This window comes from Antennarius striatus, chromosome 3 (genome assembly GCF_040054535.1).
Source record: "Antennarius striatus isolate MH-2024 chromosome 3, ASM4005453v1, whole genome shotgun sequence".
NCBI lineage: Eukaryota > Metazoa > Chordata > Actinopteri > Lophiiformes > Antennariidae > Antennarius > Antennarius striatus.
Window position 1 is genome coordinate 22,320,186 of NC_090778.1, and position 18,812 is coordinate 22,338,997.

The 18,812-nt window shown below is 39.0% G+C and overlaps 1 protein-coding gene across 1 annotated transcript in view; it reads right to left on the bottom strand.

The window, feature by feature from the left end:
- The window catches only part of LOC137592384 (uncharacterized), a 35,847-nt gene extending 17,663 nt beyond the window's left edge, over positions 1–18,184 (bottom strand). Inside the window, exons 1-2 of the mRNA XM_068310527.1 lie at positions 18,116–18,184; positions 13,782–15,996 (exon numbers count right to left, since the gene is read on the bottom strand). Coding sequence (XP_068166628.1) covers positions 13,782–15,990 — 2,209 coding nt within the window. The 5' untranslated portion in view covers positions 15,991–15,996; positions 18,116–18,184. The remainder of the gene's footprint in view (positions 1–13,781; positions 15,997–18,115) is intronic.
- Positions 18,185–18,812: the final 628 nt, after the last annotated feature.

Sequence of the window (18,812 nt, forward strand, 5' to 3'; positions counted from 1 at the left end):
CAGCATCATCCTGTGTGATCAAATATCATAGGCACCCTGGCAGCCAGAAAGACGCCAACAGTATGGTTTGACTGACTGTAAAATAAATGAATTTTACATAAATTGTACAGTTAAAAGAAAGTGTTATTTATCTCACAGCTCTGTTTGACTCCTGTGAAAATATTTGGAATGCTAACCCCAGTGTCTGGCATATTAAAAGTTCATCTGACTGTGCATTTGGCCATCAGGTGAAGCTAATGGAGCTAGGATAGCTGCTTGTTCCACACTGTACACTGTATGACAAAAGACAACACTAAAATGAACAATGAAGATCAAAAAATGGCTCAAACCAGATTCAAATCATCATCAAATAAGAAAGGAACAAGTTCAAGTGGTCTTTGTTTTGGGAAACTCAAAACTTAAGTGTTTGACAGCACTTGGTACCAACTTCCCAGCCTAATTCGCCTACAAGCATGATAAAAATCACAGCACAGGATGTGTAAATTTTCCATTGTGTGTGCGCCTGTGTGTGTAAAAAAAGAGTGAGAGAGGAACGCTTGTATGGCATGTTCCTGACTGAAACAAGAATCACAACATAAGCAGGAAGTTCTTCCTATAAGGATGTGGGAATGTTCTATCAGCCCAATTGTCTGGAAAACACATCAGTCATGACTGCTCACTTTTGAAGACTCCAAACATGACAGATTTATTCAAATTAAATAAAGCAGCTAAGGAGATGTAACTGTTAAATCTTTCATAAAGCTCAATTTGGGATATAAAAGATTATGTAATTCTTCTGAATCTGGTGAATGCAGCTGTGGAGAGAACTGAATTTTTCAGATAAGAAAAGCTAAAACCAAAAACATCTTTGATCAAATATCCTGGAAGCTAAATGTTAGGAAACATTATTTACATGTAGTCTAGTGCATATTTACTCAAGTTTTATATCATGTAGACATGAGGTACATGATAATTTCTTTTGACCTTTTTATTCTCTCCTCTTACACAACTTTCCTTTTGACATACAAGAGGCAGATTTCTCAATACTGATTATCTGGATGCAATACAGCAGGAGAAAATCTCAGCAATCTGGAAGGAAGAACTGTGTTCAAATGATTTACATGTTAGACCTGATATTTTTAATTGTACAGCTGGGCTTGCGCTAGCCATTCGCCACTTCGCCATAGGCGAAGTAAATTTCAGATTGGCTACAAGGTTTTTAGACTGTGTAGCCACAGTGGCGTTCTTATTTAAACAGAAAAAAGGCTAAAACTTAAAACTTTGTTGCTCGCCAGCAGCTTTCGCTATTTCCGCTAGCGAGCGGTGCTCGCTATTTCCGCTAGCACCGCTATTTCTGCATGACGACGGAATTTAGCCGAAGCATGCCGATGGAAATAGCCGAAGTGACCTGAACTCTCCCGATCATTAAATATGCACTCGGGTCATGACCTCCTCACGTCCAATGAAAAACAAAATATTGTTTTTTTACAAGCTGAACCTGCGAATTTGTGTACAACAAGGCGAGGACGATCGATCTAAAGAATGCAGTGTTTTATAGTAGAGTTTGTGTTAAAGTCCTCATTAATAAACAAATTGTGAATGCTGAGAGGGGGTAGGAGTGGTGACAGACCGATCAGAAGGTGAATGAAAGATATTATCAATACTTGTTTGTAGTCTTAGAGTTTTGATACCTATGACCGGCAGGAATACCTAACCAGCGATGCATGTAAATATGTATTCACCTCGCTTGCTATTTTTCATGCCTTTTTAAATTGAAATGAAAAAATTTTGTTGTTGAATTAAAAAAAATAAATTATGGCATACCAATGGTGTTGGTGGTGGTCAAAGTTAAGATGTCTTCTAGTCTAAGTAAAACCTACAAGTAAACATTGAGGAATATTTTGTATGACTGTATCTTCACATAGTGAATGCAAGTTTTCAATTGTTGAATCTCACATTCATACCTGCATAAAGTAGGACAGAAATAAAGATAGTTCAGCTTGAACTGTTGACTTAAGTGTATTTTTGTAGGTAAACTGAACAGAAGATTTTGTCCTCAGAATGCACCAGAATGCAGGAAAACAACCCCATTTTCTAAAACATTTCCTGGGAGAGGCCCCCCGGACTCCCCCAGGGGGGGTGTCCCCCGGACTCCCCCAGGGGGGGTGTCCCCCCCACTCCCCCCGCAACAAGTGTCGGTCGTCCACGCACTCCACCACTGTTTGGACACAGAATGTGGCTTTTTGTGGCTTGCACAATTCTTTTACACTGAGCCACAGTGGCTTAGTCATACTACCTACAAGCCCAGTACAGTATGATACATATTCCCCTCTTTGCTTTCTCCCCTACATTATCCTGGTGTACTTGCGAATACACTGTTGCAGTGGTGAAAACCATAACTGAATTGTTGTACAAAAATTATTAACACAATTATTAGTAAACAACAGACCAGAACATTAGCCAGCTTGCCACAGATCACATAAAGCACATGGATTTTACAATGAAAACTGGGTTTCTGCTGATATTGTTTTACCAAATGTAATGTCCAAGAACCGCTAATATATAATTATGTCATTCTGAGGTCATCAGAGCGGTGAGTGCACTGCAGCAGCAGTTGGAATTTCAAGATGTGACCTGGGTACTTTCCAAAACAGGCCAACCGAGTTCCAAATAGGGATGGAAATTTACCTTTAACAGTAAGTATGTTGCTATGTAACAGTTTATTTTTTAAATGGACTTTCTCAAAATACAAACACGAGCAGCACCATGAAGATTCAGCTCACCTCCATCTAACTGTTCTTGTCATGATTCAATTAAGCAAATATGGTATAAAACATTATACTGGGGAAAATATTTAATGGAATTGGAAGAAAGTTGAATTTGGCATATAAAGGAATGACCTATTCTCTTGGCGGGAGTATTCTTCCCTAAAAGGCGAGCAAAGAAATGACTGACTAAAGAGACCAGTGGCAGGTCATTACAAATCTAATTGGCAGAAGGTCTTAAAGTAATCAATCACCACTAGTATGTTGTAGCTATCCTAAGTTTTGAAAAACATCCTTCTGACAAAGTTCCACAATCATGATGCAGAAACTGACTGGAGACAGGCAACTCAGTAGCCTTGCCCCTCCATAATCAGTGGACCTTATGAATCCTCATCCTGCTTGACTCACTTTAAGCAGTTAATGACTGCCCATTTAAAGCATGCTGCTCTTTATATAATTATGCTAATATTCTACTGTTCTTGTCTTTATTCATTTGCTGCAGAACAGTGCACTGTTTCATACAGAAACTTCATCACCATAACAGTGTGACTAGTGCAGACAAATCACAGAATTCTTGAGTCACAATGGCCTGGACAAGGATACAATGTCACACTATCCTTTAGCTATGCAAACAGGATGAAATGATCCAAAATCATGGGATGTTAAAAACCAGTTACTCTGAAGAGGCTATAGAGAACACCTACTGTACATGTCTATCATCAGATGTTCTGTGTATAGTCATCAAAACTATTTTCACAAAAGTTGAAAACATTTGAAAATCAATGTCCATCAGGCTAACTGATAATTATATTTATCTATACCTCTGTAAAACTAATCTTTGTCTTAGACAAAAAGACTGAAGATACTGGATATGAGATATTTATGGTGAAGGGCATGGCTGTACTGGTATACTAGTTACAGGTTCAGTGCAGCTTGTGTGGGTTGTAGATGAATAATCAACACTGCAACTTAGTGAATGAGTCTTGCTGCTCACTCACGGTATTCCCTGAAAGCCCTATTCAAGAATTGGAAATTTCTTTGTCACTTTGGCTCTCTGTGGTTGGATTTAACCATTTCCATACGACAAAAAAAAAAAGACAGCTAGAATATTGGGTCGAAGGAAATAAATGCCCCGACTAGAAAGACTCTTTCTGCTGTTCTGACAAATACACACAGGTGGCCCAGCCTTACTTAACAACATCTGAATATCTATTAAATAACATTCAAATAAAACATTTACATCATTATGATAATGGATGACAAATGATGTAATATAAGCAAGGGTTGAGCTGAGGCAGTAAAGGTTTTCTAGCAATGTGATGTCGTCAGACATTCTTCAGAGATACACCTTTGGTAAATGCAAAGCTACCCAATGACACAGATTTACAGCTCACTGATCCACCCCCAATTCAAGCAAAGAAACCCAGAGTATCTGTTGGGCGTACCAGAAGAAACAGAGTTATGTGCCTACTTGCCTTCTGTGAGTGCAGAGTTTATCCTGATATATGGAGACAGAAAGACCCCACAGCATGAGGAAAGGACTCACAGGAAATGGGACCAGTGTGACAGTTTTTAGGATCCTTCTCTGCATTCTTCATCTCCATTCATGACCGACAGTGAAAATGGAATGAAATGAAAAACACTTTATTGTCCTCTTTGGGGAAATTATCTTTTCACTCTTCCGTCATACTGTATTTGTATATACTGTATGTGAACATGTGTGTACAGGCCCCTAAAGCTAACACACACACCAGGGGCCTGTAAGCACGCAATTTTATATACACAGTGGGAGGCAAAACAAAACAGTTATTGGACGAAACAAGTTCAAAACAAGAGTCAAATGGAGATGACCCATTGCTGAATCATCAAAATTCAACAGGTTCATCACACAATGCAAGACAAACCAAGTCTTGAATATATTTAGTGTTTTTTTTAGTGGAAGGAAGTTGAGCAGAAGTTTGTGTTGGTGTGACCCTCTGACACAATTCAGGTGGCCCCATGTGAAAATTAATTGCCTACCCCTGCTTTACCCTAACCCAACAGTAGTTACTGCCATGTTGCCATAAAGTGGTATCAAAGTAGTAAAATTATTCATTGTAGGTTCTGTTAATAAAAATAAAAAAAACCCTTTGTAATGCATGGAAGTGATAGTCGTCCCTGCTCAGGTTCAGGACCACAGTCAAGTAGTACAGGAGGGGCTTTTTATTTCATCTGAAGCCAATGTTGATTCTTATCCTGGAAATTGCCCAGTTCATTCTTTTAATCAGTTAGGGGAATAAAAAGACTTGAGCATTTATTGACACACTGCCTTTACTGTACATCTACTGCTAAACTTCCCTCTGTGCTACAGACATCCACTCTCAGTTTTAATGCTGTCACCCAGACACCTGTTCATTGAGCGCAAGTGACAGCAGACGCAATTATTCTGATGTTAAAGAAGACAACTGTCATATGAAGACACGCATTTACCAAGGAGAAAAATTATAGCCACAGGGCTGGAAAAACTTAATTTAAGTAAGTAGTTGGTTGTGATTGCAACTGTAAATTCTTTGCTGATGTATTTTAACATTGTTGTTACTGCTTAACTTCAAAGACAATGTGGCTGCTTGAATATTCTACAGTTTAAAAAAAACACAATATCTGGAAAGTTTTAAATTATAAATTTAGAAGATTCCCAGTCATTACTAGCCAAAGACTTAGCTTTCCCACAGTTTGCTCTCTATGCTTCCAACACACACACACACACACAGACACACACACACGCCTCAGTGCTCCCCCATGCACTGGTTGCTTTTGGCTTTTGTCACCGAGACTGCATGAAACACCAACTAAATCCCCTTCCTGTAACCAAGGCCACGGACCACCATTGTGATCAGATTTCAACTGCATTCCAGTGCTTTTTGCAACAATGAGATAAGGTATTGTCCCCCCACCCCCAATTCTCTCCAACCCCAAGTGACCATGCAGTCTTTGCTCAATTTAAGTTTTTGCTGGAATGCAATACATTATGGTTGAAATGGTATGCACCACTAAATTTTATTGTAAGTTTTAAGTACTATCTGTATTATCGCTACAATAATCATTTTATTGGAAAGGAATGAACAATTGTTTAGTATAGAAAAGTTATGAAACTATTGAAGTATGATTAAAAAAACCCTCCTTTTGTAAGGAAATTAAACAGATGAGTGTGGAAAGAACAGAAAACGGATGTTTAAAAATGTAATGAAATTTATGAATAAAAATTCCAACTTAAGTAAACTCTTGGAACAAAACTATGTAAATAACACTACAGTGGATACAGGAAATGATTTCAACAATGTATTTTATGAAAATTTTAAGAGAAAACCTGAAGAAAAACTTCAGAAAAAAAAGAGGCCTAAATATATTTTGCCACTTATAAGTTAATAATATTAAGTGTCTGACAACATGAAATGATCCTACAGGGATCCACCTTTTGGGGAGGGGTCACATTGTGTCCACTTTATCTGACTGTCCTGTCTGACAGACAGTCCGGGAGTGATGGGGCTCCTGGGTTCATGTTTTTCAGGAACTGGCCATAAGCAAATGTTCATGGTATAACCATCAAATGTTTCACCACAAAATATATAACCGCTGCAATTCCCAACTACAATTCTCTTCGGACAACAAAAAGGGCAAACACAAAAGTGCAGACACCATTTTTTACCAGTTTCCTGAAATCAGATTATAACAGCAGCGGATATATCAACTTTGGTAAATACTTTCAGAAGCAAAAGAGTGTAACTGTAATGCTGTATTAATTCTTTCCACACCAATTATTACAATGTATGCTTATTGAACAACAGCAACAAAATCTTAATTTTTCTCTTTGTGCCACATCCTAAATCCTATGAGTAACAAGTTTGGTTGTATTTACAATTATAGATGTTGAGCACCAGCACGTTGGGTGTCGTCTTTAAGAGGAGGAAGGAGGATTGTTATTTTACATGAGTCTTGAGCACATAAACTCTGCCACTAGTTACTCACCATGTTCACTTTCAGTTGTCTAACTATTAGAAGGTGGCATCCAGGCAACTGATGAAGTAAAGACTTGACCCATTTGATTAACCCCCCCATCCCTCAAAGTGGTGGCTCTGGGATTCCACTGTGTAACAACCTGGCCGAAAAGTATGACAAAAAATATGTCAATAAAGAAAAGAGTACCCGTGTGGTAACTAGTAAGAGGTAAGTGTATGGGTGTGAAACACAATCACAAACAAATGCAAGCTCTGTTGAAAAGAAAGAGCAAGTAAGAGACACGCAGGTCTGCTATTCTGCTTCCCGGGCCCAGCCTGCTCAGGTATGTGGCATCTTTGATCAACTCTCAACATGTCTGAAATTGATTTTCCCAAAGCCTGATTGCTTCACACATGAGAAACAGATCTTGTAATATGCAAACTTTCCAACTGAACTACTATTGTTCACATAATGAGAATGAAAACAAAATGAAATGGTAAAAAAATTCAGTTTTTGTGACGCAATTCAAAAGTCCTTATCCTAAATCATCAACCACCCAAAAGAACGGAGGTTTATTTTACCAGAATCGTTTACAGCATTGTTCACAGTAAACCTATATGGTTTGCTATTGATCAAGCAAAAATTATGGGAAAATATTATATTAATAAATCTAAAAACATTTTAAGGGGAAAAATGCACTACATACCAATGATTCCTGTCTGATAAATTATCTGCTAAATTTGGCAGACATTTTGGTAAAAGTTTCCAAGTCCTAAAACCCACTGGTGATTTGTTGTGATTTTTTAACTTTAGAACATTATTGTACCTTCACTATCATGACTACTGACACAAATCCAACTGATGAAATTTGGCATAAAAATGCCTATATGCAAAGATTTTATGGGAGCAGTAGAAAGAGGAAGGAGAAGGAGAAACACCTGTGTCTGTTTAGTACAACAGATGATTGCTTCTCTGCAGTTTTATAACACAGTGAACCATGAAACTGGGAACCTCTGCAACCCTACAACACATTATACACTGGTATTTAAACTAATGCTATTGTATACTTTAACACTTCCGGAAAGAAATGACATTTATAGACACATGGGCAATGTGATGCAACTTCCAACCAAGAGCTGGATGACACAAAGTAAGAGACAATTATTAAGTCTAATAAATTCCCTAAAGTAGGAACGGGCTACGGTTTGTGTATCAGCAGCCTGTGTTGTATGAATAAAGATGTCAACACCAGATGTAAAATAAAGTTTTTCCAATGTCCGGGAAAAACGGGGGAAACTAAAGTCTCAGCTTGACACAAAAAAACAGAAATGTGTCTGAAAATGTTTTTGTTTAGTTCTCCAGCACCAACCTCTTTCCAAATCTATCAGTTTCTGTGCTTTGAGACTTAGCAGACATTAAAATCTTAAACTTCTTATCCTACTTAAAGTCAAGATTTAAAACAGACTACTTGCAAATCCTAGATAATTACAACATGAAAAGCTCTAGTTTTTACTCCTGTCTGTGTGTGTGTGTGTGTGTGTGTGTGTGTGTGTGTGTGTGTGTATTTATAAAGAGCAAAGCAAGGTCAACGTAAATCACTGCCCAAGTTCGTATTTTGCAACCTTATTTTGTTTCCTTATTTCATATTCTAATACCAGAATTGTAACACAATGAAACAAATGCAGAAACTCTGTCTACCATTAAATCTTTTTAAATCAACTGCTAAATACTACTGCTTGAGAGTATATAACACGTATCTTAGCCTTCCTGAACCCCCTCAATGGGCAATGCAAAAACCACTGGGAAGGACCAAAGGAAGACATATCATTAGTCTGTATGTATCTTCTGGACTGGCTAGTGCAGGAGTGAGACCATCTACGATTTCAAGCTAAAAGCTTTATTCTATTTTTAACATGATAGCAGATATGAGAATAAATCACACAGATTAATACATATGCAAAAAAAAAAACATGTAAAGCAACAAGTTGTGGCAACTAACATTTAACACTCATTGTGGCTTATTAAACAAACAAAATCCAACGCTGATGAGCCGAGCTTTCCAACAGAGTGTGGTCTGGGATCATCTTGCACAGACATGATTGGACACAAACTGAGGCATGACAGACATGTTCGAAGAATGCATTCTTTGAGTTCAGCCTTGGTGCAGTGGCCTGACTGTTGACTAAGGCCCTGTCCACATGATGCCGGAACATTTTGAAAACAACTTTTTTGTTGCGTTTGCGCCTTAAAACCGGCTAATTTATGATGTATAACAGCTCCACGTCGAAGACGCGTCGATAAACATGCTTTGCACTTAAATATTTGTTTGTCTGTTTCTTTATTTATGTATCATAAATTTTAATATTTGTATTTAATTCATTCATTCACGTTCCTCGCCAAAGACGCCAACGCCAGTTCTGGGTCGGACCAGGATGCGCTGTCTGTTGGTGGGAGAACTCTGTGATGGAGGTCGTCCTCCAGGAGGAACAACGGGAATTTCCGAACGTCCCGGTCCTCCGAGTTGTTCTGCTGATACACGTGTTGATCAACGCACTGATGCGTTTACATGTGGATGGAGATCTTTTTGAAAACGCTGTCGTGTGGATGCGAATCGTTTTCGAAGCGTGGTGAAAAAAGTTGCGTTTTCAAAAAGTTCGGGCACCATGTGGAGGGGGTCTAAATATTTGCCTCTGCAGGGGCATCAGCATCCATTAGCATGACATTAAAACTACAGGATGGTCTTCCATGAAACTAGGATGGACAATGCGATGTTGAAAAACCCATTTTATTTGGATAAAATGAAGAATCCAGAACTGCTCTCATCTTAAATATTGTAAGATGTGTGTTTTCAGCTTTGTTTTAATCCATCACAAATAAAGGATAAATACAGACCAATGTGTATATTCCATATTCCTTTATACAAAGTGAGCTTCCACATCAATAAAATAAGGTTAATGGTTGTGTTGAATACATTATATAAATAAAAAGGTACATCTTAATAACCTTCTTGAAACCAATTCAAATGATTAAATCATTTCAAGTTTAAAAATGCAATCAAACCTAACCACAGCCCACATCAGCACACTTGGCTGTAGCCAACAGAAACCAGCACTCCCTCAAATCTCATGTCAGGAAGCAGAATTTCCTTCTGTTTCCTGACTCACTTCCTCTCTCAGCCCAATGTTAGGAAGGGAGACTATGCACTTCTAAAGACTGTGTACTGCAGTACTACGAGAAGAGAGTGATGCATCTGGAATGGTTAACAGGCCCAAACACAGCTGCAACATCACTGACTGCTGACCTTGGGGTCGCTGACAGTCTTCACTCGCTCAGTATCCCACAATGAGTCTTAGCAAGGAAAACTCAAAAGCTGATTACATGTATAAACTGAAGAACCTAGTTCAAGACTCCATATCAGAATTATGCTATTCATTTTGCATAGGTTCACCAACAAATCAAAATTTAAATTGAGCAAGAATAGTTACTCACCAGAAGACCAGTTACAAAGTAGACAACACATTGTCCAGATCTGAGATATATATATATATATATATATAATCAGACCTGAACAATATTAATGTCATTTTAAAGAAAAAGTTATCAGATAACAAACATCATTAAAACAGTGCCAGGCTTAATGTGTTCAGGTGGAGGAACACATGACAGACCAGACCACAAGTCAGTGAGCACCAGCATCTCTAGGCCCGTTTCCACGTCAGGTTTTTTCCAGCCGCTGTTGGGCCATTTTCCCAAGACCAGTGTTGTGCATGATTGCATTAATTGAATGCGCTCGTGTTTTTTTATGAACACACCGATTTGCAACTAGGGAATGGGACTCCGAGGGATGAACCTTCACTTGGGGGCAAACAGTGCTTTGTAAGAACTAACGCTCATGTTCCGTTGTACAACACCTTAGGCCTATCAAGGTCACATACCTCGAATGAGATATCTGTATTTGTTTTTACTTTTACAGCTTAACATTAACTGGATGCTGGGATTTCCATTTTTTGGGAACAGTTTTTTTTAGTTTGTGTACAGGTCTGATCCCCTAAGAGAAATTAAGAGCACACTCTAGTAGTAATTCTTCAATCCAGCGCATGCATACATATTATGTGTACAGACCCCTGTAGCACACACACACACACACACACAAGGGGGCCTGTGGACATGCAGTGGTGCCTTGCTCAAGGGCGCCTCGGCAGTGCTCCAGAGGTGAGCTCCCATTTCCCATTGTCAGCTCACACTCCGAGGTGTCTGGGCATGAGTGGGAATCGAACCACCGATCTTGGGAACATTGAACGACCCACTCTACCACTGCCGCCACCATGATCCTGACTAAGTTTTGGGACTGAACTTTAAAGTAATCTCATTCATATTAATTGTTGTGAACTGAACTTTGAAGGAGTCCATCTGAAATGTAAACTCTGACCTAAGAAATCAAGATGGATAGTACAGACCCCCACTCCTTTGTTACTTTAAGTTTAAAAACTAATATATTATCTGTAATATATTATCGATGGAGGTTCAATGCCTCCCAAATTTTACCAATGACTGGTAATATAGTACTAACTTCTCCTGTTTTTGATAATAGTTATCAAACACCCTTTGGTATAGAACTGCCACCTTATGACAGTAGTACTACTCTTACCAGAAAGAATAAAAACAAAGACAACATTTTTCATGACAAAATAGCTGTGCATATTTAAATATTTGAAAGAAAAAAAAGTCCATCCCTATAGGGAAGGAAATAAGGAAATATCACATCACCATCGCACTCATCCCCAAAACACCTACTGACTCTGGCAAACATTTCTTAATTTGAAATGTTTTCTTTATTGATTAATATTATTGTGACACCACTGCCATTTGAGTATTTTCTCTTTGTATTACAGTAATAAAACTCTTCAACTCAATATTCGAGAGATCAGAGCAATCAGGTAATATTTTACTTAATGTCACAGACTGCATCTGATTTAATTAGAGTATAAGTGAACTAAATATCTACTTAGTGGTAAATGAGTATAATTTTTTTAAAAACAGGACACCGACAAAAACAGCGTGCTCAGCAATGCAGTCAGGGGCAGAAACGAGATACTACAGTACTTGTACAGTCCTACATGACTGTATAACCCCATGAGAAGGGTGAGGCGGTCATCTGCATTGATTCTGCTCTTTTTAATACCGAAGATTCTCCACGTGCTGTGTGGAGGAACAGTTACTCTGAGTTCAGGTAACATTCATAGTTGTTAGCAGAAAGCTGCCATAGCCTTAAAGCTGTCGATGTATGTATCTCCCATACATGTGCAGTAATGGGTCAAATCACAGTGCAGTAATGGGTCAAATCACAACCTGACATTTACATGAATGTTCCGCATTTCAAATGAAAGAAATATATTTGACAAGAACATATTTGTTTTGGATAATGGAAACATCCATTTCTTAGACATTTATTCCGCAGGGAGCCTTTTGTTGAGAAAACACTAACAATCAGGATATCACACTCCCAGGGCGCGGTTGTGCTTGTGCACCTCCGTGTATGTGGAGCTATCGTGTCGAGATAAGTTTTACCCGAGCACTATCAGTAACATTAGCTACCCCACCCCGTTAGGCAACGTAACGTTAAAACAGCACCTTTCGCATCGTGAATTACCCATCCAAGATCAGAGGGTACAAACACATTTCCTTGCTTGGAAATAACAGTTTCTCTTGATACAGACTCGAAACTTTAACCAATGTCACGGTAACGGTATCTGGAGGCTAGTGCTAGCTTAAAAGACAGTTGACGTTCTACAGATTCATCTAAGCTAGCGCGTGCACTTTCCTGTCTGGGAGACTAGAGCCGGACAAATGAGTAATAATTCAACTAAACGAAGAGCACAAAAGAGCTTTAGCTGTCACAAACGATCTAAATAATCGAAAACCTACCTTCAGTGGTGCAATTTAAGTATTCCCGAGAGCTGAATGATGTTACACAGCCTTACGCGTTACCTAATTGATTCCTCCCTCTGCCGGAGCCACTGCTGTGCCTACACCACCAGCTCCGCGAGCTCTTTCCACACTCTGGAGTTATGTCCCGCCTACTTAATCTTGGCGAACTTTGATAGGCTTACCGGTCTTTGACGTACAGCTAAGATAACCATTCAGGGCAGCCTTACGAAAATTCCGGGAACCAAATTCACGTTGCCTTGTTTTGAAATCCCAGGCAAAGAAAATCATCGTTTTTACGGTTGTTTCAAGACATTTAAAACTCATGTGGTACTGTTGTGGTAGCATCTTTAGCCTTGTTATCTCAATTTTTTCTACTCTCCATTTCTTATCATGTCTCTATTACTTAAGAAAAACAGAATAGGAACGGGGTTTTATTTTCCAAAGTAATATGTATGTATCGATTGATGGAATTTTTAAAAACAATTTTAAAAAATCACTACCTAATTCGACTACCTAAATTGTCAGCAATTGTTATAATTGCAAGTAGCGCCTTTAAAATACGATTAAAAATCAGAGCAAGGCATTGATGAAAATGAAAATAAAATAAATAAAATAAAGAGTGTTTCTGCATGTGCAAATATGCGCAACTGGGAGCGTTTGTGGATTTAGCGTAAATATAAGGATACATATCCGTATGTGAGAGGCTAAATGGTTCTTTGTGTTATTTGTCAAAACATGGCAACTCATTCAAATGATGTTACATTTCTAGGTATCGTTTTTAAGAAATTAAAATACAGTATTTAGGGAACATAATGTACCAAAAATGTGTTACAGCACCACAAGATGGCGTTGTTTGACATTCAGGGTGTTGCAGACATTTGACATTCAATTGGCCAAATTGTTTTCTTCTACACTCTTCTTTAGTCTTGAAATCTGTAGGTTATAATGAAGGCTGATACAATGATACAATGCTCTTGCATCCCAGATATTCCTCTTCATGTACCAGGAAAACAATTGTTATTGTTTATGAAGAACAGATGACTTACTAATTGACAAACAAACCACTTAACACGGTTTCCATTCATTTCACTCATTACATTACATCCATAGTAATAAGCTAGATTTCTTCCTCACCTCTTCTCACAGATTGTTTCCTCTCTATTGTCCGGTCTGGGGATTTCTGAGCCGCATCAAAAGCCGCCTTCATCTGTGCTACCTTGATAGACTGGCCCATCTCATCAGACTTGACTTCAGCTGGCCTTGGCCAGTCGTGGTGCTGTAGTTTTTCATGCAGTTGAATAGTTTCCTTTATGAGTTCTGAGACAGGCCTGGACTTGGGAATGTTTTGTGACTGATCTCGCTCTGGCACACTGTCATCGTTCTCTGTACCAAGTTTCTGATCAGGTTGGCCAGGCCTCATGTTTTCTGTTTGAAGTGCCATATTAGGATCCTGCTTCATGTCTGCTGTGACTTGGGGATATTCCTCTGAGATAATAGTGCTGTCATTAGCCAAAATTGAGCCAGTACCTAACAATGGCACAGAGGGATTCCCGGTGGAGTCCTTGACCTGACTTATCTTCAAACATTGATCATCTGAACCTTCAGAGCTAGTTGATTTTAAGTCTTCTTTGGTCTCATTGTTGCTGTTTTTCTGCAGAGGTAATCTTAAAGTAATTGTATCTCTGCCCCCAGCAGCAAGTAAATGACACGGGTCTGCAGTTTGTGCATCATTTGTTGTGGGAGGAGTCTTTGCATCAGACACTGAGGAATGAACCATCCCGCCACTCACCTGACATGACATTCTTTGATCTGACATAGTTGATGAGATGACATCTGAATTTATCTCTGTTTCCTCCATGACCAAATCACCTATCAAGCTCTTGTTATTTGAACGCTGCCAGTTGGATTTGGAATAATGGGAGTTTGGGATTGAGTTCTCATACAAATCATGTCCAGTCATTCCAACCTGTAAATCCGGTGTATCTGACGTGTCAACATTATCTGACTTTTTCTCATGAGAGTCCTTATTGTGATGATCTTTGGCTCCGAGGTTGTCTTTGCGAGGTTTCTCTTTCCACCCCTTCATATCCCATACTGATGGTGTATTTTCATCCCTTTGATCAATTTTATCAATGAAAAGCTCTGTTGCTGCATTATCAACGACTCTGCTAGCAGCAGCATCTGTACTGTCCTTTACACACATGTCAGCCTCTTTCATTTCTGGATTAACTTGCTTCTTGTTTCTCTTTAGTAGCTTCTCCAAAATAGATGTAGGTTCAAAGGGTGAGGGCAGATTTGATTCTGAGTTTGAGTCTACCTCTTGATTTATGGTTGTTTCAGGTGTGTCCCTTTGTTGATAAAAGCTGACTGATGTGTTGTAATCATCAGTATCAGTGACCTTTGGTTTTGTAGAAGAGTTGTCATTGGAAACTTGCTTCAACTCAGACATCAGTGTTTCCTTTTCTGAATGACTCTCTGTTCTTTCTTTTGGTGGTCTACAGCGGGCCGTATCACTCATGTCTGATAAAGACTCTTTCTGCAGTCTGTTTTTCAAAGGATGTTGGGGTTGAGCTGTAGGCGGCCCCTTCCTCTCCATCAAACGTCCCACTGTTCCTGCACAGAGTTTCGTATCTCCATCCACAGCGTCAGCCATGATGATGTCATTCTGGTCTTCTTGAACAGGCTGTAAAAACTCACTTCTAGCACAGGCTTCACGTCTGATCATCTTTGCCATTGCAGGGTCATCTTCAGTATTTTCCAGCAAGTTTGCATCCTCGGAGGTAAAAGTTGGATCATTATTTTCATGTGAAAATCCAGCTAAGTTGTTGTCTTGGATCTCCTCATGTGGGACAGTTCCCTCCATCCTGGTCTTTGATGATATATCAAGCTCCTCCTCAGTCTTCTTCTCCTCTCTCTTGGTATGATTGAACAGCGTGTGTGCTATGGATATTTCCTTAACCCTCATACCAGTCTTTTGGTTTTCGTCTTTCTCCTGTGGAACCAGTAGAGCAGTCCTGCCTCCTTGCCCTGTTCCTCCTCCCTCCTTTCTTGCAGCCCCTCCCTGTCTCACCTCCTTTGCAGCAGAAGTCCTCACCCACAAACTAATGGGCTTCCCGCTAGAAGGTGTTGTTGGCTTCTGACCAGGGCTCTCATCCAGATCTTGAGCGTCTGGCTCGCCTGAAATTTCCCCAGTGTTACCCACCTCCTCTTCACCACAGCTTGCTTCCTCCATGATGTCACCTGTGTGACCGCCTGCACCTCCAGAGTCGGTGCTCGGCCCCATCTCTGATCCTTCACTGAGAGCCTGTTCTCCCCCCTCAAGTTTGTCCTGGTTCTGCCCCATACTGTTCTGTGGAGGAAGACAAGGTTAAGCTCACAATCAATCAGGATTTAAAAAGAAATGGAAAGTCATTGTCGGTTTTGTTGTTGTTGTTGTTTTGCTTGGCAAATGATGATGATTGATCTGCTCTGTTCTACAAAATCTACATCTGTTATGTTACTGACCCTCGTGTGGTTTCTGTTAGAGACGAAAAGCAGCCAAAGTTTGAGATACTGTTCAGACATTAAAAAGAGTGCAAGTCTTGGGAAGAGACTATAATAAATGTAGAAAACAACTCATTGTCACACAGGATCTATTTTCATGGAAGAGGTGAACTGGAGTATCTTGTGACTTTAACTGCCATAGTATACGCTCTGTTGGGTTATTCATGCAATTACAATGTCCACAGTTACTCATCAAATTAGTCACAAGATTTTTCATTTCACTTGTGAATTTGAATCCTTTGTTTAGGACTTATGATGGATTCTGCAGGTTACAGTGTAAACAGAGCTGAACTTTCACTCATTCAAATTTAGAACATGAAGCTTCATCCTGAGAGTTACGGGAATAATGAGTAAAATCTTTGATCAACAATTATGGGATATTAATTTCACAACTAACAGGAACAGCAGGAGCACTAACGTTGACCAACTTGTTTTCATAAGCATTGCTTTATTTGTACATGGCCTTTCTAACAATTCACAATATTTAAAGTGCTTTAGAAGCGACTGATGAGTTTGATAGTATTTATAATATAGATGAAGTATTGAGTTTAGCATTTAGACTTAAGACAACAAAAAAAGGTGAGCCACAATGTAAATACCATTATAAATAGCAAATGTTAACCCAGATATGACCAATATTAAAATAAAGATACTGTCTGTAAAAATAAATTGCAGTGACAAATGGTGAAATGTTACAAGTCTGTATGTAAAGATGATAAAATAATGATGTTTTATTTTAATAATGATGTTTGCTATGACTTTACATAACGTTAAAATTTTAGATAATGTTTGGGTTGGCTGGGATTTTGTTTCCATTAAAGCTGATCAAAAGCATCTGTTCTTACCCAACTGTCAAAGTTTTATGTGATAATTATACTTTGAGCCTTTTTGAGTTCTCATATGTTTAAAATAACATGATATTAGCAAATTTAATCAATTTACTGATTAAAATGATTTAATTAAAAAAACAACAAAGCCCTGCACCATATACATCTAACTTTGGTTCTTTATCAGTTCATCTTTCCTCAGGGACCTTACCCTTTTCTATTGACTGCAACAATAGTTCGGATGCTTATTAGTGGTCAGAAAATATTAGAGTATCAGCAGCTGCGGTACAAGGAGGTCAGGAGGTAACAACTATTGACAAGAAAATAGAGCATGATGATGGCAAAACCAAAAACGTGTCAGAGACAAATGTTTGCATGATTGTTTAATTGTTCTCACCCACTAAACTGCTGCTGTAAGCAGACAACATGGCGAGGCACAATGAACAATAATTTGGACCATGAGTCTGCTTCCTGTCTGCGCGGCAACATATGACTGCTGTTGTCTTATCATCTGACAGGCCTGCGCACAGGCCAGACACATGGCTAAGAGTTAATTTATCGCTCTACACTGGAGGCATAGTTGTGTGAAAAGACTCCAATGAGTTGTTTTTCATGTTGTGTTACTGAGAGAGAGCAGATTTGCGTGAGGAGGTGGTAACAAGATCAGATAAAGAACTGCCTCTTCTCCCCCTTCAGATCATGTGAAGTCAGGTTAAATCCATCGAAGACCTCAGAAAGAATTTACATTCATTTATTTTCTTCAACCTCCTCCGTCAAATAGTGTGGTGAACCCTTTCCCCTAAGGCCTAACCCTGTTAACAACTGTTGTATTATCCTGTTTCAACCTTCCTGAATGTCAAAAGCTGATCACTTGATCAGCTTGTGCTTTGCTGTCTTACTTGTTACTACACATAAGGATAAACACCAATGAGCTGAAAAGTCTTAGCTGCTGGAAAACTGACAATCTGACGTTTTCGACCATCTCTGAATTCAGATTTGAACAACCCAAAACACTGGGCACAGGACCTGGTACAACTTCCTGATCTTACTATGACATGCATAAAATATTGATCTATCAACTTTGAGGATAACACTTACCACTTAGTCGTTGCAGACGAGTCAATGTCTTTCTCTTCCGACTGACAGTGCTCTTTGTTGGTTGTTTGGTGATTTTAAGTCCTCCCACAAATGGACAGGCAATGGGAGTCTCACACTTATTACATCCATGTGATGTCACACCACATTTGACTAACAGAATCAGAGAAGCACAGCAAGAAGTGAAGGATCTTCAGAAAGATATTTTAAATATTTCATTTCTGTATATATCTTTCGTTGGATTAAGCTCCATATAGGAATTTTATCCTGAGCTAAAATGTCAAATAAATGGTTTTTCAGCTTCTGTTCATTTCATTTGCAGTTAAAAAGAACGGTAGGATAAACATAAATGGATACAACCAAAATACAAGCGAAGGTGAATTAAAAACTCTGTAAGAAAACATAACTGGATTTATTTTAAAGTTAAAAACAATCCTTGACAGTAAGTGTGAACACAAGGACTGACATTTTTCCTCTTTCCTTACGCAGCACTGTTTGCCTAGCCTTAGGTTGCACCAATACTACTTCACTCCAGGAACGTAGTTAAGATAAGTAGGTGTGGAAAATGAGCTGACACAGCTTGGACCTCTATTTTTTTGTTTTGTGTGGTCTCCATAGTAACATCCAAAGCAGGATAGGTCTTCAGGTAATAAACCAAAGGGAATGTTCAGCTGCCAAGAATTTACCGTTAGCAGCAGAG